The sequence below is a fragment of the Globicephala melas genome, chromosome 2 (genome assembly GCF_963455315.2).
Source record: "Globicephala melas chromosome 2, mGloMel1.2, whole genome shotgun sequence".
NCBI lineage: Eukaryota > Metazoa > Chordata > Mammalia > Artiodactyla > Delphinidae > Globicephala > Globicephala melas.
This window is the reverse complement of record NC_083315.2, coordinates 130,135,379-130,159,971: the sequence shown is the minus strand read 5'-3', so window position 1 is coordinate 130,159,971 and position 24,593 is coordinate 130,135,379. Positions and strand designations below refer to the sequence as shown.

At 35.6% G+C, this 24,593-nt stretch overlaps 1 protein-coding gene across 8 annotated transcripts in view; it reads left to right on the top strand.

Moving 5' to 3' along the window:
• The window catches only part of DDHD1 (DDHD domain containing 1), a 91,309-nt gene that overhangs the window by 55,055 nt on the left and 11,661 nt on the right, over positions 1 to 24,593 (top strand). For 6 of the 8 annotated variants that reach the window (XM_030855005.2, XM_030855003.2, XM_030855004.2 and 3 more), the window contains 6 exons: positions 3,558 to 3,664; positions 9,367 to 9,473; positions 16,431 to 16,693; positions 18,526 to 18,601; positions 21,800 to 21,949; positions 24,331 to 24,583. In XM_030855005.2, the coding sequence (XP_030710865.1) occupies positions 3,558 to 3,664; positions 9,367 to 9,473; positions 16,431 to 16,693; positions 18,526 to 18,601; positions 21,800 to 21,949; positions 24,331 to 24,583 (956 nt within the window). The remainder of the gene's footprint in view (positions 1 to 3,557; positions 3,665 to 9,366; positions 9,474 to 16,430; positions 16,694 to 18,525; positions 18,602 to 21,799; positions 21,950 to 24,330; positions 24,584 to 24,593) is intronic. The other 2 variants (XM_030855006.2, XM_030855007.2) reach the window with 1 other exon arrangement.

The window sequence follows — 24,593 nt, the reverse complement described above, 5'->3', positions numbered from 1 at the left end:
TAGAGGAGGGCTTCCCTGCTGGCACAGTGCTTAAGAATCCGCCTGCCAATGCAGGGTACACAGGTTCGAGCCCTGGTCTGGGAAGATCCCACATGCCACAGAGGAACTAAGCCCATGTGCCACAACTACTGAGCCTGTGCTCTAGAACCCATGAGCCACAGCTACTGAAGCCTGCGCACCTAGAGCCTGTGCTCCACAACAAGAGAAGCCACTGCAATGAGAAGCCCATGCACCACAACGAAGAGTAGCCCCCGCTTGCTGCAACTAGGGAAAGCCTGTGTGCAGCAACAAAGACCCAATGCAGCCAAAAATAAATAAAATTAAAAAAAAAAAGATCCCACAAGCCGTGCAGTGTGGCCAAAAAAATCAATTGTATTTCTACACTAGCAATGAAAATTAAAGCATTTCCACTCCCTATAGCATCAAAAAGGATAAAATACCTAGGAATAAGTTTAACAAAAGAAGTGTAAGATTTCTACACTGAAAACTATAATACACCATTGAAAGAAATTAAAGAAGACTTAAATGAATGGAAAAGGCAACCCACATTTGAGGATTAGAAGATTTAATGTTGTTAAGATGCCAGTACTTCCTAAATGGATCTACAAATTTCACCACAATCCCTATTAAAATTTCACCTATCATTTTTTCAGAAATTGACAGGCTGATCCTAAAATTCACATGTAAATGCAGGGGACCCAGAATAGCCAAAACAATCTTGAAAAAGAATAAAGATGGATGACTTACCCTTCCCAATTTCATAATTTGCTACAAAGCTATAGTAATCAAGACATTGTGGTACTGGCTGGCCTGTAGATAGACCTAGATCAATGGAATAGAATTGAGAGTTCAGTTGATTTTCAACACGAATACCAAAATAATGCAATCAGGAAAGAATAGCCTTTTAACAAATGGTGCTAGGACACCGGGATATCCCCATGCAAAAGAATGAAGTGAAACCCCTACCTTATACCACATACAAAAATTAATTCAGAGTGGATCAAAGACCTAAATATAAAAGCTAAAACTATAAAACTCTTAGAAAATATAGGAGTAAATCTTTGTGATTTACAACCATTGCCTTGGGTTAGGCAATGGTTTCTGATATATAACACTAAAAGTAAAAGCCACTAAGGAAAAAAAAGGATAAATTGGGCTTTGTCAAAATTTAAAACTTTAGTTCTTCAAAGAACACTATCAAGTAAGTAAAGACAACACACAAAATGGTAGAAAATATTTGCAAATCATAAATCTGATATGGGTCTAGCATCTAACATATATAAAGAACACCTACAAATTCAATAATAAAATAAATAACCCAATTTTTTAAATGAGTGAAGGATTTGAATAAACAGTTATCCAAATAAAATATACAGATGGCCCATAAGCACATAAAAAGATGCTCAGTATTATTCGTCATTAAGGAAATGCAATTCAAAACCAGAGACATACCACTTCATGCTGACGACTAGGATGACTCATCAAAAAGATGGGAAATAGCAAGTATTAGCAAGGATGTGGAAAAATTAGGACCCTCATGTTGCTGATGGGATTGTAAAATAGAACAGCTGCTTTAGAAAACAGTTTGGCACTTCCTCAGAAAAATTAAATGTGAAGTTAGCATAAGAGCCAACAATTCCACTTCCAGGTATATACCCAAGAGAATTGAAAACATACATCTATGCAAAAACTTGTTAATATTCATAGCAGCATTATTTATAATAGCCAAAAAAAAAAAAAGGAAACAGTTCAAATGTCCATCAGCTGGTGAATGGATAAGCAGAAACGGTGTATTCATACAGTAGAATATTATTCAACCATAAAAAGCAAAGAAGTAGTGACTCATGATACAACATGGACAAACTTTGAAACATTGTGCTAAGTGAAAGAAGCCAGACACAAAAGGCCATGTATTATAGTTCCATTTATCTGAAAAAATCCAGTATAGTCAAATTCAGAGAGACACACAGTAGATTTATGGTGCCCGGGCCTGGAGGTAGGAATTATCAGAAGTGAGTACTCTGGGTATGGTGTTTCTTCTGGGAGTGATGAAAGTGTTCTGAACTTAGATAATGGTGATGGCTGTACAATTCAGTGATATACTAAAAGCCACTGAATTGTTGAAAAAAAAAAACCAAACTATTGAGGTCGTGTCAAAGAGACACATGTCAACTTGAAGAGACTCACTGACCAAAAACGGAAACAATTTGAGCATCCGTAAGGATAATAACTACAGTGGGTTGGAATACTTCAAATATGTTTAAATCTATGAGTTAGTAATGAATGATGTCAAAAAACCTTATAGCAACTCAGTATTTAATTGTTAATAAAAGAGAAGAATTAACCATTTATCCTGCCTTTTCTCAGTTCACACAGAAACTATTTGATTGTATCACAAGGCAGCCGGTACTTGATGTGAGGAAATTTCTCTTTCCAGAAGTATAAGGAGTGATGGGATTTAAAAAACACTTTTTTGCAATCATAGTAAATTAACGGATATAAGCAGTGATCGTAACAACTGCTAGTGTCACCAAAAAGAGAGAAAACCAGGTATATATACCTATGGAGTAGTAGTCTTGCCAAAACAATAGAACTTGAATCTTATCAGGCCGCTATATCTCACTACCAAATAGGGAGCAATGAACATGTTAAATAACACTTGGGGATGCAGTCATTAAAAAATCAGACTCTCAGAAACTCTACAGAACATAAACAGATTTACAAAGCCAAAGAAGAGAGAGAGCGATCTATAGATTAAAAGACACTTGAGAGACATATCTTCCAATTGCAATGCATAGGCTGTATTCGGAGCTCAATTCAAAAGTGTAAAAAAATATTTTTTATGTTATTATAAAATAACATCTATAGTCTAACTGGGAAAATGGGACCGCTAAACATAATTGTTGAAATGAAGGATTGGTATGATAATAGTTCTGAATAAGTTATGTTTTCCTTACATTTTAGAAATATATACTGAACTATTTATAGATGCACTGCTGTGATATCTGGGATTTCCTTTAAAATATTATGGGGGAAGGGTGCTAACATAAAGGGATAGCCTGAGGGAGTTTTTTTTGATAATAGAACTATTCTGTATCTTGACTGTAGTGGTGCTAATCACGAATCTATAAAGTTGACACCAAAAGGAAAAAAGTCAATTTTGCTGTACCTTAACTTTCAAAATAAAATTTAAAAATCTATGTTGTGGGGAGAGCAAGTGGAGGAATAGATGAAATAACAGGTCACGATGTGCTAATATTTGGAGCTGGGGTATTTTATTATACTATTCTCTCTTCTAAAGATTTATACATATAATTATTTAGAATATAATATTGAAGCTTGTAATATTTGAAATCATAGATGGCAAATTTAGGAAAATAGTTTTGAAATGAAGGTATCCTAGTATTACAAACTGTTGCACAGTGTAGCAGTAATTGAAACATAATTGGACAAAGTTATAAGCAAGTGGAAGTGTTATGATTAAAGACATTTTATACCATGTAAATACATATGGGAAGTTACTCTGATAAAGTTTTGTTTTGGTTTGGTTTTTTTAGGATGAGAGAGGCTGCAAGAAAAATAGAAGAAAGGCATTTTTCCAACCATGCAACACATGTTGAATTTCTGCCTGTTGAGTGGCGGTCAAAACTTACTCTGGATGGAGGTACATTTTGTTTAAAAATTAAATGATTTAGTCAGGCAACAAAGTGTTGCTCATTGGGAATGAAGTGTCTTTAATTCATTTGTCTTGAGTTATACTCACTCTTTGTTCTAGATTATTTAAGAAAATAAAATCCATTGATTTAAAAAAAATAATTACATCAACTTATGTCGTTTTGGACCACTGTATAGATTTCACAGATAACACAGTTTTTATGCATGCCCTCTGTGGATGGTGGGAAGGAGAGAGACAAGTGAAGGGAACAAAATGTTTTCTAAAGTTTTTGACAGAGAAGTGACCCGTCAATGCTTTTAAAACATATGTTGTCCACAGTTTTATATAAGCTTACATTTTCTTCCTAACAATTTTCTTCCCTTATATTTGGAAAATAAAAATCTCAGGGCTTTTTTTTTTTGCGGTATGCGGGCCTCTCACTGCTGTGGCCTCTCCCGTTGCGGAGCACAGGCTCCAGACGCGCAGGCTCAGCGGCCATGGCTCACAGGCCCAGCCGCTCTATGGCATGTGGGATCCTCCGGGACCGGGGCACGAACCCGTGTCCCCTGCATTGGCAGGCGGACTCTCAACCACTGCGCCACCAGGGAAGCCTTCAGGCCTTTTGTCTTATTGTTGTTCCTGTATTCCTTGGGCTGGTGAATTATAATCTAACATAGAGAAATTATATAATATATGCATCTTTCTTTACACAAAGTTTTGTCCTTTGAATATTAAGACCATTAAAATAGAATGTTTAGGTTGATTATTTACATAATCTGAAAGATGAGAGAGTTGTACTGAACATTGTAGCAACTGCTGTTTTTTGAGCTTTTACTGTGTGCCTGGCACTCTGTGGTTCATTTTACTTGGAGTATCTCATTTAATTTTCTCACAAATCTATGAAATACCTACTTTTATTTTCTCTTTTAAAAATAGGGAGGGCTTCCCTGGTGGCTCAGTGGTTGAGAGTCTGCCTGCCGATGCAGGGGACACGGGTTCGTGCCCCGGTCCGGGAAGATCCCACATGCCGCGGAGCGGCTGGGCCCGTGAGCCATGGCTTCTGAGCCTGCGTGTCCGGAGCCTGTGCTCCGCAACAGGAGAGGCCACGACAGTGAGAGGCCCGCGTACCACACACACACAAAAAAAATAGGGAAACTGAAACTCAGTAAAATGTGAATTTAATGAAGAATGGCAGGCAAAAATCTAGGTCTGCACGATACCAGAGCCCTTGTTCATCTGAACTGCCTCCCTGGATGATTTCCAAAGTTTCTTCCTAGTCTGTGATTCTGCCTCATAGTCAGTTAGGAATGTCAGTTATAGCTTATAAACCAAAGTGACATCAAAGTTGTAATGCGTTTAACAACAACAGCAAAAAAAGATTGTGACCAAAGAAGACTTCTCAGCAGCAACAGCTCATATGTAAAGTTCTGGTGTAGTAACATTATCTTTTGAGCTTTTTCCATTCACCCAGATAAATATTTTAGGCTGCTCAGGAATGTATCAATAGATAACTTGGATGAATTAACATTTAATAAAACCCCTACGTCTGTAATTTTCTGTTAGGTTTAAACTACTGCAATGGAATCTTGAAGGCATTATGCTGAGTGAAAGAAGCTAAAGGAAGAACACCACTGTTTCTCTCTCTTCTCAACACTTCTGACACCAAATATGTTGGGGATTTTCCCACACCAGCCAATTCTTTAGTTCTTGGTGGACATCAGTGGGGTGTCCTACAATTTAATTCATTTCTGACACTAACTGCTCAGAGATAGTATAGACAGATTAAGGTCTCAGTCTCACGAGGCTTTTGCCCACTTCAGATGCCAATCACAAGTTCCAGATTGTCCCCTGTAGTTGTGACTGACTATAAATTGAGGGTGGGGGGGGGGTCCCACGACCCCCTCCTGAGCTTCAGTAATTTACTAGAACAACTCACAAAATTCAGGGAAACATTTACAGTTGACCTTTGAACAGACATTAAGGGCACCGACATCCCCCTCAGCCCCAGTCAAAAATCCAAGTATAAACTTATATTCCAACCCTGTATTCACAGTTCCCCATCTGCAGATGCAGCCAACCACAGATGGTCTAGTACTGTAGTATGTATTTATTGAAAAAAATCTGCATATAAGAGGATCCACAGAATTCAAACCCATGTTGTTCAAGGATCAACTGTACTTACATTTACTGGTTTAAATTACATTTATTCATTTAAAGACTATTACAGAGGATACAGACGAACAACCAGATGAAGAGCTACATAGGGCAATGTATGGGGAAGGGGTGCAGAGATTTCATGTCCTCTTCAAGTGCACAATGCTTCTAGTACTTCCATTTGTTCAACAACCTAGAAGCCCTTCAACCCCTGTTGTTTAGGGTTTCTATGGAGGTTCCATCATGTAGGCATAATAGATTAAATCATTGGCTATTGGCAATTGAACTTAACCTCCAGCCCCTCTCCCCTTCCCAGAGGTTGGTGAATGGGACAGGAAGTTCAAAATTGGTTCCTCTGGCAACCAGCCCCCATTCTCTAAGAGTCAGCTCATTAGCATATACTTAGTTAGGATTGGCAGAGGCTCATTATGAATTGTAAAAGACATTCCTTTCACCCTATCACTCAGGAACTTAAAAGGGTTTTTGGAACCCTGTGTCAGAACCAGGGACAAGGACGAAATATGTATTTCTTATATCACAACATCACAGAAGTGAAACCCAAAGGTTATATAATTTATGCTTCCATTTATATGACATACTGCAAAAGACAAAACTAAAGGGATAGAGAACAGATCAGTGGCTGCCAGGGTTTGGAGGTGGGGAGTTGAGTTCTAAAGGGCAGCATGTGGGAGTTTTTTTAGGGTGATGGAACAGTTTTGTGTCCTGATCATGGTGGTAGTTATGCAAAACTATACATGCATTAAAACTGAGAGTTCTAGGGCTTCCCTGGTGGCGCTGTGGTTGAGAGTCCGCCTGCCGAGGCAGGGGATACAGGTTTGTGCCCCGGTCTGGGAAGATCCCACATGCCACGGAGCGGCTGCGCCCGTGAGCCATGGCCGCTGAGCCTGCACGTCCGGAGCCTGTGCTCTGCAACGGGAGAGGCCACAACAGTGAAAGGCCTGTGTACCAAAAAACAAAACAAAACAAAACAAAACTGAGAGTTCTAGTAATTTTTCTGTAGATTCTTTTGTATATTCTGTGTAGACAATCACATGACCTGCAAATGAAAACAGATCTTTTCCATTTCTTAAAACTATTATTTCTTTTTCTTATCATATTGCACTGGCTAAGACTTCGGGTAGAACATTTGTTCAAATAGTAAACATCCTATGATAAAAACTCACCAGGAAATAGGCATAGAAGGAACATACTTCAACATATATGGCCATATATGACAAGCCCACAGCTAACATCATGCTCAGTGGTGAAAAACTTAAAGCATTTCCTCTAAGATCAGGAACAAGACAGGAATGCTCACTTTCACCACTTTTATTCAGCAGAGTATTGGAAGTCCTAGCCACAGCAATCAGATAAGAAAGAGAAATAAAAGGAATCCACATTGGAAAGGAAGAAGTAAAACTGTCAGTGTTTGCAGATGTTGTGATACTATACCTAGACAATCCTAAGGACACCACCATAAAACTGCTAGAGCTCATCAATGAATTCAGTAAAGTTGCAAGGTACAAAATAATATTCAGAAAACTGTTGCACTTCTATACACTAACAACAAACTGTCAAAAAAGATAAATTAAGGAAACAATCCCATTTACCATTACATCAAAAAGAGTAAAATACCTAGGAATAAACCTACCTAAGGAGGTAAAAGACCTGTTCTCAGAAAACTATAAGACACCAATGAAAGAAATTGAAGACGACACCAACAGATGGAAAGATATACTATGTTCATGGATTGGAAGAATTAATATTGTTAAAATGACCATACTACCCAAGGCAATCTACAGATTCGGTGCAATCCCTATCAAAATACCAAGGGCATTTTTCACAGAACTAGAACAAATAATTTTAAAATGTGTATGGAAACACAGAAGACCCTGCATAGCCAAAACAATCTTGAGAAAGAAGAACAGAGCTAGAGGAATCACACTCCCTGACTTCAGACTATACTATGAAGCTACAGTCATCAAAACAGTAGGGTACTGGCACAAAAACCAACACATAGATCAATGGAACAGAAATAAACCCATGCACTATCGTCAATCTACAACAAAGGAGACAAGAATGTACAATGGGGAAAAGACAGTTTCTTCAATGAGTGGTGCCGGGAAAACCGGAGAGTTACATGTAAAAGAGTGAAATTAGAATTTTCTCTAACACAAGATACAAAAATAAACTCAAAATGGATTAAAGACCTAAGTGTAAACCCACAAAACTAGAAGAAAACATAGGTGGAACACTCTGGAATGGGAGAAAATATTTGCAAATGATATGACCAATAAGGGGTTAATATCCAATACCTCATATAGCTCGACATCAAGAAAAATAAACAACCCAATTAAAATGGGCAGAAGACCTGAATAGACGTTTTTCCAAAGAAGATGCACAAATGGCCAACAGGCAAATAAGATGCTCAACATTATTAATCACTAAAGAAATGCAGATTAAAACTACAGTGAGCTATTACCTCACACCTGTCAGAATGGTTATCATCAAAAAGGACACAAATAACAAATGTTGGAGAGGATGTGGAGAAAAGGGAACCTTCATACGCTGATGGTGGGAATGTAAATTGGTGCAGCCCTAGAAAACAGTACAGAGGTTCCTCAAAAAACTAAAAATAGAGTTACCATATGACCCAGCAATTCCATTCCTGAGTATATATCCGAAAAAAACGAAAACAGTAATTTGAAAAGTTACACACACCCCAATGTTGATAGCAGCATTACGTATTTATAATAGTGAAGATGTGGAAGTAACCTAAGTGTCCATCAACAGATGAATGGATAAAGAAGATGTCATATATATACATACACAATGGAATACTACTCAGCCATAAAAGAATAATGAAATTTTGCCATTTGCAATGACATGGATGGACTTGGAGGGTATTATGCTAAGTGAAATAAGTCATACAAAGACAAACACTGTATGTTATCACTTATATGTGGAATCTAAAAAACAAAGCAAACTAGCGAATATAACAGAAAAGAAACAGACTCACAGAGAACAAACTAGTGGTTACCAGGGGGAGGGAGAAGATAGGGGAAGGGGGGGATTGAGAAGTACAAACTACTGCATATAAAATAAATAAGCTACAAGGATATATTGTTCAACACTAGGACTATAGCCAATATTTTATAACTGAAAATGGAATATAACCTTTAAAAATTGTGAATTACTGTTTGTACACCTGGAACTTATATAATATTGTATATCAACTGAACCTCAATAAAAATTTTTTTAATTATATAAAAAAAGTAGATATCCTTAGCTTGTTCCTGATTTAGAGGAAATGTTTTTTAACCTTTCAGCACTAATGAGTGCAGTGATGTTTGCGGTAGGTAAATACCCTTCATCATTATTTTTAAATTTACATATAGTAAAATTTCAAGAAGGTAAGGTTCATTAGATTCAAAGCTAGTCTTGAATATATAAATGTTAATTTAAAGCAGTTATTTCAAGGAATGTAACTTTTTTCACAGTTTATTCTTTCCCTAAAATGAATCTTCTCTAAGTTTAATTTTTTTTTTAACTTGTAGACACTGTTGATTCCATAACTCCAGACAAAGTGCGAGGTTTAAGGGATATGTTAAATAGCAGTGCAATGGACATAATGTATTATACTAGCCCACTTTATAGAGATGAAGTAAGTATCATGATTATCTTATTGCTATTGGGTATTTTTTTGAGTGATAACATGTGTCCTGAATTTTAACATTTTATGTTCTTTTTTTTACAAGCAAGTGAGAAATTATAGGAATCCATTAATCTATAAATAGCCTGTATTTCATAGTGCATTTGAAGTCTTAAACTACACATTGGGACACTTAATAAAATGGGTAACCTTGGAAGTGAGAGGTTGGTTAGAAAATAGCTCTTTGAAAAGTAACAGTTTTCATAAGTCTGATTAGTAATATCTATGAGTATTATCCTCACAAAAGAGCTTTTTAAAAAATATTTATTTATTCATTTGGCTGTGTCAGGTCTTAGTTGTGGCATGCAGGATCTTTCATTGTGTCACATGGGCTCTTCGTTGTGGCGTGTGGGCTCTCTAGTTGTGGCACGCAGGCTCTAGAGCATGCAGGCTTAGTTGCCCAGACCAGGGGTCGAACCCATGTCCCCTGCATTGGAAGGCAGATTCTTGACCACTGGACCACCAGGGAAGTCCCACAAAAGAGTTTTAAACATTTAGAAATGTCCTTCAAGTGTTTTTGTATATAAAAGACTTGCTTTTATTGTGTCATTTCTATAGTGGAGTTTTGTAGTTTTCAAATGGTAATTTTGCTCATGCATCACAAAGATAACCCTAAAGGGGGGCAGATGGGGAGGGTAGGTGAAGGGAGATAGTTTATTCAGAGGGATGAGGGAATCTCTACCAATGCAATTTGTCACTTTATTGGTAACAGAAAAAGAATGTTGTTTCATGGGAATAACCACATTAATTACCTAACATGTATTAACTTGTTTAATCCTTACCCTATGAAGTAGATATGATTAGTATCTTCATTTGAAGGTAAAGAAACTAGTACAAGGAGTAATTACCAATAGAGCGGCTCTGCTGCTCTGTGCTACTCCAAGCCAATCCGTTGCTGATTTTGTTCATTCAGAGTCATTCCCTAACTTAATCCAGGATATCTTTTACATATCGACAGAAATATGTTTGGTTAGTTGCCACAGAAAATTCCTTCTCTTCCAACTACCATCCCCTTAGGATTTTTCTTCATTCCTCTTTCTATATCCCCTCATTGCCATATACCAGTATTGGGCAAGATCTGCCTTGATCTGATTGAGAACAAACAGTAAAAGAAGCTACAAGGAGAATTGCTATTCTGGGCTTAATTCTAACCAAAAAGGAAGGCCTAGTCGGTGAAGTAGAACACTTAATAATTTCCACGTTCATACTCCTTTATAGTGAAAAATGGGCATCATTAGATATGCTCTGAAGGTTAGAACACTGAACTATAGTATTGCAAGTAAACCAGTGAGGCGGGGGGAAAAGGAAAGAGAAGGGCTGAGAGCATATTACTATACACACATACACACACACACACACACACACACGCACATGCACACGCACACGTGGTTGGTAGTACTCCTAAAACGGTATCCTGAATCTTCAAGGCTAAAATGTGCTGAGTCATGTCCCCTAAAAGTAATAAGTGCTTTTTAAAAACTTTAAGTTGGCGTTAATATCCAGAAAAACTAAAAAGAGAAAAGCGCCAGACTCAGACCTCTGGCCATTGGTGAATGATGACTGAGAAAGTGATCACTTTTTAGTTTGCTCTTATAGTCAAAGATAATTTTCCTCAGAATGGAATTGAATAAACCAGATATTCAGTAGGAAAAGGGAACTGATCATTAAGATAAATGAAATGGAAGAACACCCAATGTTTTAAATTAGTTGGTTTTTTGATCCAGTTGAATTTCATGGAAAAGCACTGAGAATTGTGTCTGAGATTCACCAGCAATCTTCAGCAATGTATCCCAAACATCCCTAATTAGAACAGTCACTTGTGGTGCTCATTAAAAATGCGGGCAAAAAAAGAACCCCATGAGGGGCATTGGAATTGAGGGTATTAATGTGAATTTATGATTTTGAAAATAAGCCAGTGTATGTAGATAACATCTATATATTTAAGCGTATATGCTTAAGCACAGAAGTATATATATATGCATGTATTTCCTACCTCTGTCCACTGAAAGGGCCAAGAAGCAGACACCCCAGTCCAATGAGCATACCTAGCACCCAGATCTTTGCCTCTAGCATTGTTATTCTCCACTAAGAAAAAGTAGAGTTCCTTGGAAAAATGGCTGATTCCAGGGCTGGGGCAGGATAGGTCCAAGTCAAAGCTGGAAGAATTTGTTTTGACACAAGGTAGAAAAATGCTCCAAAGAATGATGAAGCAAGACACAAGGACATAATAGTCAAATTAAAGAAGCATATCCCACTGACCAAATCTGGAACAATTTGAGCACCAAAATAATTAAGTAATTATTACTTATTGTAAGGAATTACTAATAGTACTTTTGTAGAATTATAATAAGGTTAATGTACTAAGGAATTCTAAATCATTGAAAAATGTGTAAGTCCTTATCAATGATAAATAAATAAACAAATTGGGAAGAAGGGAGGTCCTTTGCTTCAGTAGGATGCCAAGGGCCTACTAATAAATGTGGAAGGAATGTTGGAGTTGGAAAGTCTCATTTTGCAGCCGTCATGGTAGGATCAGGTAGGGGAGAGGATTGGGCAGGAATCATCAGTGGATGCTAAAATGAGGGCAGATTTTTTGATGAGGAACAGAATATTTGCATGGTCTTAAAGTGTATCCTCTCAGACTGCTTTTAGTTTAGAAAATAAAGGTATACAGTGGAGAAATCAAGCAACAACTTTATGGGGTGTTCCTGCGGGACACCCAGAGAAGGACACAGCATTATTTATGCAGTATTCCAATTATGAGGAAGCATCAGACAAACATAAAATGAGGAAGTTGTAATTAAAAAGTAGGAATGAGACTGTATTCTTTTAAAATGTTGGTATAATAAAAGAGAAAGAATGGCTGTGGAAAATGTTCCAGATAGAGAAGATTAAAGAGATGTGATAGCTAATTGTAATATCTCATCCTAGACTGTATCCTGTACTGGATTGGGGGAAATGCTACAAAGGATAATATTAGATCAGGTGGCAAAATTAAAATGTGAATGGTAGACTAGATTAGATGAAATATATCAAAGTGAATTATGAAGTTGATAATAGCACTATGATTGTGGAAGAGAATATTCCTAGTCTTAGGAAATATACACTGGAGTATTTGGGGGTAAAGGACCATGACATATGTAGTATATCCTTAAATGGTTCACAAAAAAGTTGTGTGTGTGTTACAGAAACAGAACAAATGATAAGGCAAATAGGAGGAAATGCTAACATCAGGTGAATTTTGGATAAAGCCTATGTGAGGATCTTTGTACTATTTTTATTTTGCAACATTTTATAAATTTGAAATTAGTCCCAAATAAAAAGTTAAGAAAAAGAAACTAAAAAATACTTTCCCAGGTCCCTCCTCTGGAGATCCTGATTCAGTGGGTCTGAGATAGAACCTGTGAATTTGTGTTTTTAACAGTTCCCCAGGTGATAACATCAGAGAAGTTTGGGAACATTGCTTAAGGCATTGTGAAGAACAAAAGAAAATAAAAGAAAAACTTAGTGAGAAGTGGGCAAAAATTGTTCTTATTCTTTAAAAAGGAAAGCTGATTTTGCGAATCAAAGTCCATTTAACACAAGGTTGGTGTTAGGCAATATTTAGACTAAATTATTTTTCAACAATATATGTTTCCTAAGGGAAGTAGTGATAAGTAACAGCCAGCAGGGCTTCTGTAGGATTGTCATGCCTGGTGAATTAACCTTGTTAGGTTTATTTGATAGGCATAAATAAGAGTCTTTTTTCTCTTCCTCTCAACCTTTGGAGTCAAATAGATGCAGATTCAAAACCTGCCACTTAACTAGCTTAGATCAAATTTCTCACTTTCTCAGCTTCCTCACTTATATAATGGATATAAAATACCTAGTTGATAAAGATTGTCATGAGGATCAAAGATATTATGATATATAAATTCCTTGTGCTTAGATTTTCAAGTTGTAATTAAGTATATATCTGTCTTTATATATTTCAAGGGCTACAATTTAAAAAAAAAAAAGGGATAGACTTACTCTGTTAATTCTAGAAAGTAAAATAAGGATCCGTGAATTGAAAATACAGAAAGGAACATGTTTGGTTACTAATGAAGAACTGTGTTATAAGCAGAACTGCCTTAAAAATACAGAAGTGTTACAATGAAAAAATTTGTAAATAATGTAAGGTGATGGGTTTTAACTAAACTTACTGTGATAATCATTTCACAATATATACCTATATCACATCATTACATTGTACACCTTAAAATTAAACAGTCTATCTCAATTATATCTCAGTAAAACTGGGGGGAAATTTTTTTTTAAATAGGAGTGACCACTTCTGGATGAAGACACTCACTGGGGTAGATGCTGAGCTCCTTATCCCTTAAGAGGCGTGTTACTGAAGGGACTTTTATCTTCACAGCAGTTTAAGTTAGATCATCTCTAAGGCCCCTTTTCACTCAAGTTTCTGAGATGCACATGGGAGGACCCTAATTAGTGATTGTGCACTAAAAAGGTGTGCTTAGGGAAAAAGTTTTGTGTATCGATCAGTACTTCTCAGGCCATACTTTCTGAGGACCAGTTTTTAAAAAAGAAACTAACTCCATTCTATCAAGACATCATCAGAGAGCCTTTGGCTCTTTCTTCAACCCTAAATAAAGTAACATGAAAAATCCAGAGAGAACTGTATATCTTTTGTACATCTGAACTCTCTTTTCAATGGCTTTTAAAAATGAAGAACTATAAAGAGAATTGTCATGGCCCTATCTTGCCATTGTTATTTGAAAATTGTTTAATTGATGTATATGACTAAAACTCTCTAAATTACTTTTTCTCATTAAAATTTCCTGTAACAACAACAACAAAAAATTTCCTGTAACAGGGAGAAGGACAAATGACTAATTATATTCTTCAGCCCTATTTTGGGTGTTTGGATTCTCTCTTGAAGCTGCTGGGGTTTTTTCCTCTTCGGTTGACTTTCTTCATAAATTTTAATTTGGGGGCAGTGGTTATGAGAATTAGAAACTTTTAAACTTTTGAAGAGCCATCCAATGCCTGCGTATGTAAGAGGTTAGCTGAACTGATTAGATAATATTGTAGAATTAATAAAATCAAGATCACAGGGTATATCATTAATCTTGGTTCAGATATCCCAAATGAATGTAGTTGGTCACAAAGGGATCTAGTGTTTCTATTCTTACATGGTAGGAGTCTTAAAATCAAGGCCTTCAAAAGTAAAAACTATTAACAAATGTTGCTTTTAAAGGAATTTATTTTATTGAAACATTAGCTTTTTCTACACCTCCCTTCATGTAGATTATAAATTAGGAAAATAACAAAATTTTAAGGGTTGGTTCACATTCTTATCAAAGCCAAGTCCAAAGCATTACATTATAGCTCCCTTTGAAAAGAGCATGTAATTTGATATCACTGCCTATTTCTTAAATTCTGTTGACTAGAATTACCTACAACCCATGTCTTGGGAGATTTTTATATGCATTTGCCACTAGTGTGGTCCCCAGAACTGCTGAGTCTGAAACTCTGGGATGGAGCCCAGCAATCTGTATGTAACAAGCCCTCCAGACCCAATACATGGTTTCAATAGCTTTAACCAGACCTCAGTATTGCAGTATAGAGCTCTGTGATGTCAGCAATCAGAAAGAACATTGCACCTTCATTCATGTCACTGCTAACCCAACCAAGCATGAATGCTCAAATAATTTCCAGTTTGTATCTGCTAAAGAATGTTCAGTGAAACCTAGTGGAGGCTAAAGATTGAAAATGGAAGCAGTATATAATGTTTGTTTGTCTGAATAACAGCTGACATATTAAGAAGGACTGAAGTGAGAAATTGAATATCAGGCAGGAATTTTATAACTAAATAGTAGTAAGCAATGATAGGAAGAGGAGAGGACTGCCTTAAAAGTCAGGTCAGGGCCCCGTATGAATGAATTTGAGTAACAAAAGAACCTTGTTCTTCTCACTTCATAGAATATTTCAGTAATATTTGTTAAAGCTAAATTTCAAGAAAGCAGTTTTACAAAGAAAAATGGCTATGATACTCTCCACATTATTAACCTCTAAACCTTAAAAAAGTCCTGCTTTTTAAAAACAACTTTTGCTGTTATCTATATTACCAACTTAGTGGGAATTTTGGAATATCAAGTAGACCAACATAAGCTTTTTCTTTTGTCACACAATGGGCTTTCGTTACATTACTCTTATCTAAATGCATAAAGTGGGACTTCCTGGCAGTGCAGTGGTTAAGGCTTCACCTTCCAATGCGTGGGGTGCGGGTTCCATCCCTGGTCGGGGAGCTAAGATCCCACATGCCTCACAGCCAAAACACCAAAACATTAAAAAAAAAAAAAAAAAAAAAAGCAATATTGTAACAAATTCAGTAAAGACTTTAAAAATGGTCTACATCAAAAAAAAAATCTTTAAAAGAATGCATAAAGTAATAGTATATATATGTTGCATATACAATATGTTAGTAACCCTGTTACCATAAACTCAGATATTCTTTTCCTAAAACTTACTGTGGCTTAAAAACTACAAGGTACAAGACTTTAGAATTGCATATGAGTCCATTGCAATGAAGAAGAAATATCCAGGACTCTTTGGAAATCTACTAGAATGAATCTGCATGGAACTTTTTTTTAAATCTCTGGAACTGCTGGCTTTAGTAATTGGTTTAAGGACTATGAAAGGATCTGTGTGGGTAACATCTGCCTTTATTCTTTAGTGCTGATATGGATTAAAATATTACATATACCTTTACTTCATTTCCTGTAGGGTTCTGAGTTAATTTTAATAACCTAGATACATTTGGCCAGTAATATGTGTTTTTCTTCCTTAGTGTATTTGAGTTTAGAAATAAAGTTTATAGTAGTCAGTGATTACTCTAATTTGATGTTTTCTTATTTCAAACAGCTAGTTAAAGGCCTTCAGCAAGAGCTGAATCGATTATATTCCCTTTTCTGTTCTCGGAATCCAGACTTTGAAGAAAAAGGGGGTAAAGTCTCAATAGTGTCACATTCCTTGGGATGTGTAATCACTTATGATATAATGACTGGCTGGAATCCAGTTCGACTCTATGAACAGTTGTTGCAGAAGGAAGAAGAGTTGCCTGATGAACAATGGATGAGCTATGAAGAACGTCATCTTCTTGATGAGCTCTATATAACTAAACAACGGTAAAATACCCTAATCTCTTAAAAGAATTTAAAATGTCTTCATGGAATCACTGGACTTCTTAGGTGAAAACTTAAGATTTTCATAGTAAAGAAAAAAATACATTGTTTCGGGTACAAAGATTATTGAATAACATGCCTAATCAAGCTAGAGACTTAATTTTCTTACTAATTAGGTGTTTTCCTATAGTATGGAATGAATTATTCTTCCATCTTGCTCTTTTTCCTTCTGTCTTTTCTTCACAGTTTATTAGGAGTGAAATCTAAAACTTATTCCAAGCTGAGTCACTTTGTAGAATCCATACTGAAAATGTTTACTAGCTTGTAATCCTTCATAGTTTTACTGATCTTAGAGATGGGCCTTCACCTTTCTTATTATTCTGAAAATAATTTTAAAGCCCTTTTTTTGTTGACATACATATTTTTGACAGATTTTATAATTATCATTTGCAGCCTTCCTGATACTATCTTTTTTTTTTTTTTTTAAAGAAGATGTTGGGGGTAGGAGTTTATTAATTAATCAATTTATTTTTTGCTGTGTTGGGTCTTCGTTTCTGTGCGAGGGCTTTCTCTAGTTGCGGCAAGGGGGGGCCACTCTTCATCGCGGTGCGCGGGCCTCTCACTATCGCGGCCTCTCTTGTTGCGGAGCACAGGCTCCAGACGCGCAGGCTCAGTAGCTGTGGCTCACGGGCCCAGTTGCTCCGCAGCATGTGGGATCCTCCCGGACCAGGGCTCGAACCCATGTCCCCAGCACTGGCAGGCGGATTCTCAACCACTGCGCCACCAGGGAAGCCCCTGATACTATCTTTTAATTCTTTGCTACATTCCTATCTTCATCTCTAGTTACATGCTCTTTTGTTCTCTTAATGATCATCTGATTGATTCTACTAGAACAGTGAAAAGTCACTCATTTTGATAGTTAGAATTATATAAAAACAACAATTTAGCTGACTTAAATTTTCACTCAGGAAGCGTTGAATTCATTTTTGTCTCATAGAAGTTGTCTAAGGATTTCATTTAGAATTTTATTAAGTACCATAGGAAAAATATATAAATTTTTTAGTGTCAGAAATAATTGATAGTTTTGAAAGAAAATGTCATGTTGGCAAGCCTCAGAGCCATGTTTTAGACATAAAATCCAGTAAAACAAATTTAACAGACTTAGATACAGAACATTGTAATAGGAAAAAGTTGATATAACCCAAATGTTCATCAGCAGAGGAAGGTTAAACTGGTTTATCTGTATGATGGACAATTACAGTTGTTGTAAAGACTGAAGTAGGTCAGGAGACAAGTGAAAAGATTGCTAAGATTCATTATTAACTGTAGAAGAAGGAAAGATATAGAATAGTGTATGTGGTATGAACACTTGCTGTGTTTTTTTTTAAAGATGTATATATGCTTGTATGTACCTCACATTTTACTAAAGGTTTCCCCAAAAAAGCTATTAACAGCATGTATTGGACGAATAGGGGTACTTTTACTAATTATTTCATAAACTTTTTGTTTTAGCCCTTTTTTTTTTTTTTTTTTTTTTTTCTGGCCACTCCACACGGCTTATGGGATCTTAATTTCCCAACCAGAGATCAAACCTGCACCCCCTGCTTTGGAAGTGCGGAGTCTTAACCACTGGACTCCCAGGGAAGTCCCTTCATAAACTTTTAGACTTTCTGTACTACAGCAGGTACATTTATTAAATTCTGTCAATAAGGATTAATTTGAGGGATTGGATGATGGGTCATTATTTTATTCTTTATGCTTAGTGAACTGGTAAACATCTAATACTTATGAAATTATAAATATGAATGTGTACATAATCTCATACTCCTTTCTAGGCTGAGAGACATAGAAGAACGGCTACACGGATTGAAGGCATCATCTATGACACAAACACCTGCCTTAAAATTTAAGGTAAGGAAAGACAGGTGATATTTTCATTGTTGATCTCAGGGTTTTTTTCAAACATCATTTGAAGCATGATGTTAGGGTTCAAATGAAATCCTAATTATTCTTTCAAATGATTTTTTTTATTTAACAGTTACAGTGTGTTGGACACTGCTGGTTTCTGGGTTTCACTAAGAATGGACAAGATGGTTTCCTAGCCCTCAAAATATGTAACACAGTGTTACCGGGTCTATTGGCAGTATAAAGAATGATGTATGCATAAGAAGGAGGTTTAATTTTGCCTGTAAATGTTTACAAATGAATGACATTTTTACTTAATCTCAGTAAATTGGATATTGCCAAGTAGAGGAAAGGAGAAATGCTGCTCTGTTCTTGAAAGAAACAGCATAAACAAAGGCGTGGAGGGATATACCTTCATAGTACGTCCAAGAAACACCAAATAATCTTAAATAGTGAGAAAAGAAAAACAGATCTGGTAAATATCTAATATTTAGAATTTAACAAATCTCTGTGACCAACTAGTGGTATATGGTAAGAAAAATAACTGGAATTATATCAGTGATGATTCCAGGGATGGAAAGCTGACATTTTAATCAATAAGAACTGTATGATAAAAGCACAAGATGAGGTGCACACAGTTTGGAGCAAAGTGAGCAAACCAGTTTGGCTAGACTATACAGGATAAAGGGCATGGAGGCTGTAGGAAAGCAGGAAGAGCTAGAAAAAGAGACCTTATGTGAGCATTGGAATAGAGCTGTCGAAAGCAATGGTTTAGAAAAATAAAAAGTTGCAGAGAGACATTGACATTGACCTGACCATTGGAGAAGACACAGCCTATACCTGAATAACAATTTGTTTGCAGTGTTAAATGCAACATGACATAAGTTTCCTAATACTCATTTCCAGTTGAATATATGCCCACGTCTAGTGTACTATATTGTTTCTTCTTGATATCTTTTATCATGGGAACTTAACATACAGGTTAAGTGATGGAATGATGCAAAAATTCTTATTGAATCTATCTCTATGACTTATAAAGGTTTTTTTTTTTTTTTAACTTATACATTTAAAAGCCATATGGTAAAGTTATAAGATACATTTAAAAGCCATAAGGTGGGAGGGAGACGCAAGAGGGAGGAGATATGCGTATATATGTATATGTATAGCTGATTCACTTTGTTATAAAGCAGAAACTAACACACCATTGTAAAGCAATTATACTCCAATAAAGATGTTAAAATATAATAATAAAAATAAAATAAAAGCCATAAGAGCATGGTCTTTGGAGTCACCCCCCACCTGGAATTTGAGTTCCATCTCTACCACCATTATTATGTATAATCAATGTTAAATATGTAGCATTGATCTGATAGTAAAAGTAAACTCTTCTATTTCATGTCCTGGGTTTTGTACTAGAGAGTTGAGTACAATCCACTAAGTATATTATTATCTCAAAATTCAGTTATCACATTACGAGAATTGATGCCCTATAATTGTGTATCCTTCTAACACATAGTCATGTAGTCTAATAATATGAATTTTTAATTTAATTACAGAGAAAAAAATATAGAAATCTGAAATTTAAAAAGGAATATATGATGAATTAGCAAATTAATATTTAGTACTCCTGAGTTCTAAAAGAAACAGAGGTCTTTCTATGCCTGTTAACTGGCAGATGGATTTACTTTCATAAATAAAAGTGTTAGATTTGTCACACATTACCATTGAACTTTCAAAAGAGGAAAAAAATGTCAACAAACATTGGTCTAGAGAGTGGGAAGCTTTGGTTGTGATCATGAGGCTTTGCCACTAACTAGTTGTGTAACATTAGCCAAATCAAAATCAGTTAACGTCTCTGAATTCATCTGTTTATTCATCTCTAGATGAGGCGGTTAGACTAAATGTCTAAAGCTCTTCTTCACCTTTAAAATTATTTGATGGATATAGATAACACTAAATCAATCGTTACTCTTATCTGAGAGAGAATAATTCCTTTGTGTGTTTGTCTACCAAACTGCAAACCAATCATAAACAAAGAAAGAAAAGTTGGCATATCCAATTCTTTATTTCTTGTCTTAAATTCTCAATTACCTGTTAGGTGTGTTACAGATACCTTAAACTAATTATGAACAAAAACATGATTTACTTAGAGTATCTGTTACAATTAATGGATTAATTAATATCTTCCCAGTCAGCCAGACCCAAATCTTGTGAATTGCCTCTGGCACCTTCCTTATCCCCATCTCCATTCATTCATGTTGATTCCATTCCATCCTAATCTCTCAAATTTCCATTTCTGAATGGAACAGCTTGTCCTCTTGGGTGCAGATTATCTTTTGCCTAAACTCTTTCAATAGTTTTCTAACTTGTCTCCAAGTCACTAGCCTCTTAATTTTCCAGTTCATTCACAAGCTGCTACCAGATTTACTAACCTACTAAAACATGGGTCAAATCCTATTGTCTTTCACTACCTGTAAAATAAATTAAGCCCAACTCTTTTAGTCAAACAGTCAATGTTCTGTACATTCTCATTCCAAGCTACGTTTTCCCCACACTCAATTTTCAACCATATCAGGTTACTTTTATTCTCTAAATTAAGCCAGTTTCTTTCCTCCCTCTGCTTTAGTTCATGTGGTTCTATCAGTATGGAATATCCTTCCAGCCCCAGTATATCCCAACCCCAACTTTGGAACTTTGGAAATCCTTTTCATCTTTTATGGCCAGTGCAAATGCTTCCTCCTTTGTAAAGCCCTCAAAGTTGGGATTAATTATTCCTTTGTCTACTCTCCTGTAGCACGCTTTCCCTCTATTATGCACTATTTTATTCCGCCTCTCCCGCAGGATTGTAAACTCTGAGTGCAGAAGCTCTGCCTTATTGGTCTTTATATGTTTTAGAATACCTAATATACTATTACTTTACACAAAATAGTAGCTTAATAAATCTTCCGTCTCCTTATTCTCATTCTTCATTTTCTATTAGATTTAAAGATAAGGAAGTTGCTCCTGGATAGACTGTTTAGAATAATTAATGGTTGTTATATAGTTAATAAGTAATGCAGATACCATCTAGACAAAACTCATTTAAAAAGATATATATTTGGAGATAAATTTATTATCTGTATTTTACCATATATTATGTTGTACCCAAATTCTTTGAAAAACACTTCACTACTTTTAAAATTTAGGATGACTTTATCATTGTAGGTTGAAAATTTCTTCTGTATGGGATCCCCGCTGGCAGTTTTTTTGGCATTGCGTGGCATCCGCCCAGGAAACACTGGATGTCAAGACCATATTTTGCCCAGAGAGATTTGTAACCGATTACTAAACATTTTTCATCCAACAGATCCAGTGGTGAGTTGCAAATATGGACATTTATCTCTCAGTATTAAATTTTTCCTAAGAGACTCTGTAAGAAATCTTTCAAGGTACTGCTGAATTTATGAGAAAGCGTTCATTTACAGACATCTCTTGTAGATACTGCGTTTTTTTACAAACAAGGTTTGTGGCTACCCTGCGTTGAGTAAGTCTATTGGTGCCATTTTTCCAACAGCATTAGTTTTTAATTAAGGTATGTATGTTGTTATTTTAGACGTAATGCTGTGGCACATTTAACAGATATAGTGTAAACTTAACTTTCATATGTACTGGGAAACTAAAAACTTTGTGTGATTTACTTTATTGCAGTGATCTGGAACCAAACCTGCGGTATCTCCAAAATATGCCTTTATCTATTACATTTGCATGAGTTCATATTTTTAAAATATTTGTTCTTTGATTAGTTTAGGGATCAGGAAATAAAATACCTTAAAGATGTTCTGTTTATGTTGTATATATAGGATGAAAGCATAATGTAAAAATATTATCTTTAGACAATCCAAAAGACAGGAGTCATCTGGACTTTCAAACCTTAACCAGTTGTAATACCAATAATGTAGCAACCATAAATTTTAAAAATCTCACTTTAAATACTTTTTTCTCTAAAGTATGCTGCAACATTGAAATGTGATTGGTAGATCCTCTTAGAAATGAAAATATTTAAACATTATGTATTAAACATAGAAAAGTGGAAGAATTTATTTTAGCTTGGTGGAATTATGACATTTTGGATTTTTACATTCTCTGTATGTTTGTACTGTAAATAAATTTTTTAATGTAAATACTCCTAGGATCTGTCTGCATCCAGGTAACCAGTTTAACACCAAGTATGATTTTTGGATGAGAAAAATTCTTCCTTAAATCCTCTTGGGGACAAGGCTAGATATAACTAGATTTAAGACAAACTATTTTAAATAGCATTTATTCTCTGAAAAATAGCTTTATATAATTCTATAAAGTCTTTTAAAAGATCTTTAGCTAGTACCAAATAAATATAACATTGACCAAACACCAGAATTTTAGAAAATTTCTCATATGTTAAAGAATCAAAATGGTTATATCTAAGAAATTTCACTGAAATGGAATCTAGTATTAGATTCAAATACTGACTGCACGATCTTGGCCAACTCACTTCTGAGACTATTTCTTATCTATATGATGCAGATGATAATATTTTACCTCATAGGGTTATTAGGATTAAGTAAAATGTGTGCAAAACACTCAGTTAGACCTTGAGTATTTTGTTAATATGCATTCATTTAACTCACTCTTCTATAACTTGAAGGTGAACTTGAGATCATAGGTGAACTCTAAACTTTCAGTATATACCCTATACTTTGTACAGTCTTAAACTTTGTTATTCACTTGGCCCTTGAACAACTCAGGGGTTGGGGTACACCCTGTGCTCAGTCAAGAATTGGGGTGTAATTTTACAGGAAGCCCTCTGTATCCACGGTTCCGCATCCACAGATTCAACCAACTGCAGATCATGTAGTGCTGTAACATGTAATTATGGGGGAAAAAAATCCACGAATAAGTGGGCCCACGCAGTTCAAACCTGTGTTGTTCAAGGGTCAGCTGTATTATAAAGGAGGGTTCCAAACTTATTATTACAAATTATTTTTATTATTCATTTTATAGTTCTTCTGTGAAAATTTATTTTAAATAGCTTATGTCAGAATTGTACTAGGCAGTTTTTCCAAAGTTATCTATTCTTCCCAACATCCTTGTGAGGTAGTAGGAAGTGTTATCTCCTTTCTATAGCTCAGGAAACTGAGGCTCTGAGACCTTGTGACTTGGTGAGTGTCATATAGTTAATTAGTGACAGAGGCCAGAATATGAACTCAGGGAGTTCTGATGCCAAGTCCATTGGCTTTTCTGCTGTATCATTCCTACTTCACATTAGACAAATGGTCTTATACCATCATCTCGTGTTTGTTACTATATGAATCTACTTGAAAGTAGGGCTTACTGGGAGCTTAGATATTAAACATTGACCTTATTTGCTGTGTTCCAGGTTACTGCTTACTGCTTCAGTTTTGTTTGTGAGACTAATATAAATCTAATTGCTGGATGATATCAGAACACAATAAAAATGAATATTTCTCTGAAAAACAAATGAGTGGGCACTATTAGCCTAGACTAATTGTTTTTTTATAATCTCATCAAGGATCTATAATTAGACAAACTACATATTATTAACAGTGAAGAAATAAGAACGCATGTTAAGAATATCAGGTTTTTAAACATTTGCTAAGGTCTACTGAGCATGCAATAAAATGAGAATGAACAGTTTACTAAAATCCAAGCATTGTACCTTAATGTTTTGTTTCTTTGAATTTTTTTTTTAAATCAAGGCTTATAGATTAGAACCGTTAATACTGAAACACTACAGCAACATTTCACCAGTCCAGATCCACTGGTATAATACTTCCAATCCTCTACCTTATGAGTATATGAAGCCAAGCTTTCTTCACCCAGCAAAAGAACCTACCTCAATTTCAGACAGTGAAGGCATTTCAACAATACCAAGCCCTGTGACTTCACCAGTCTTGTCCCGCCGACACTATGGGGAATCTATAACAAATATAGGCAAAGCAAGCATATTAGGTAATTTCTT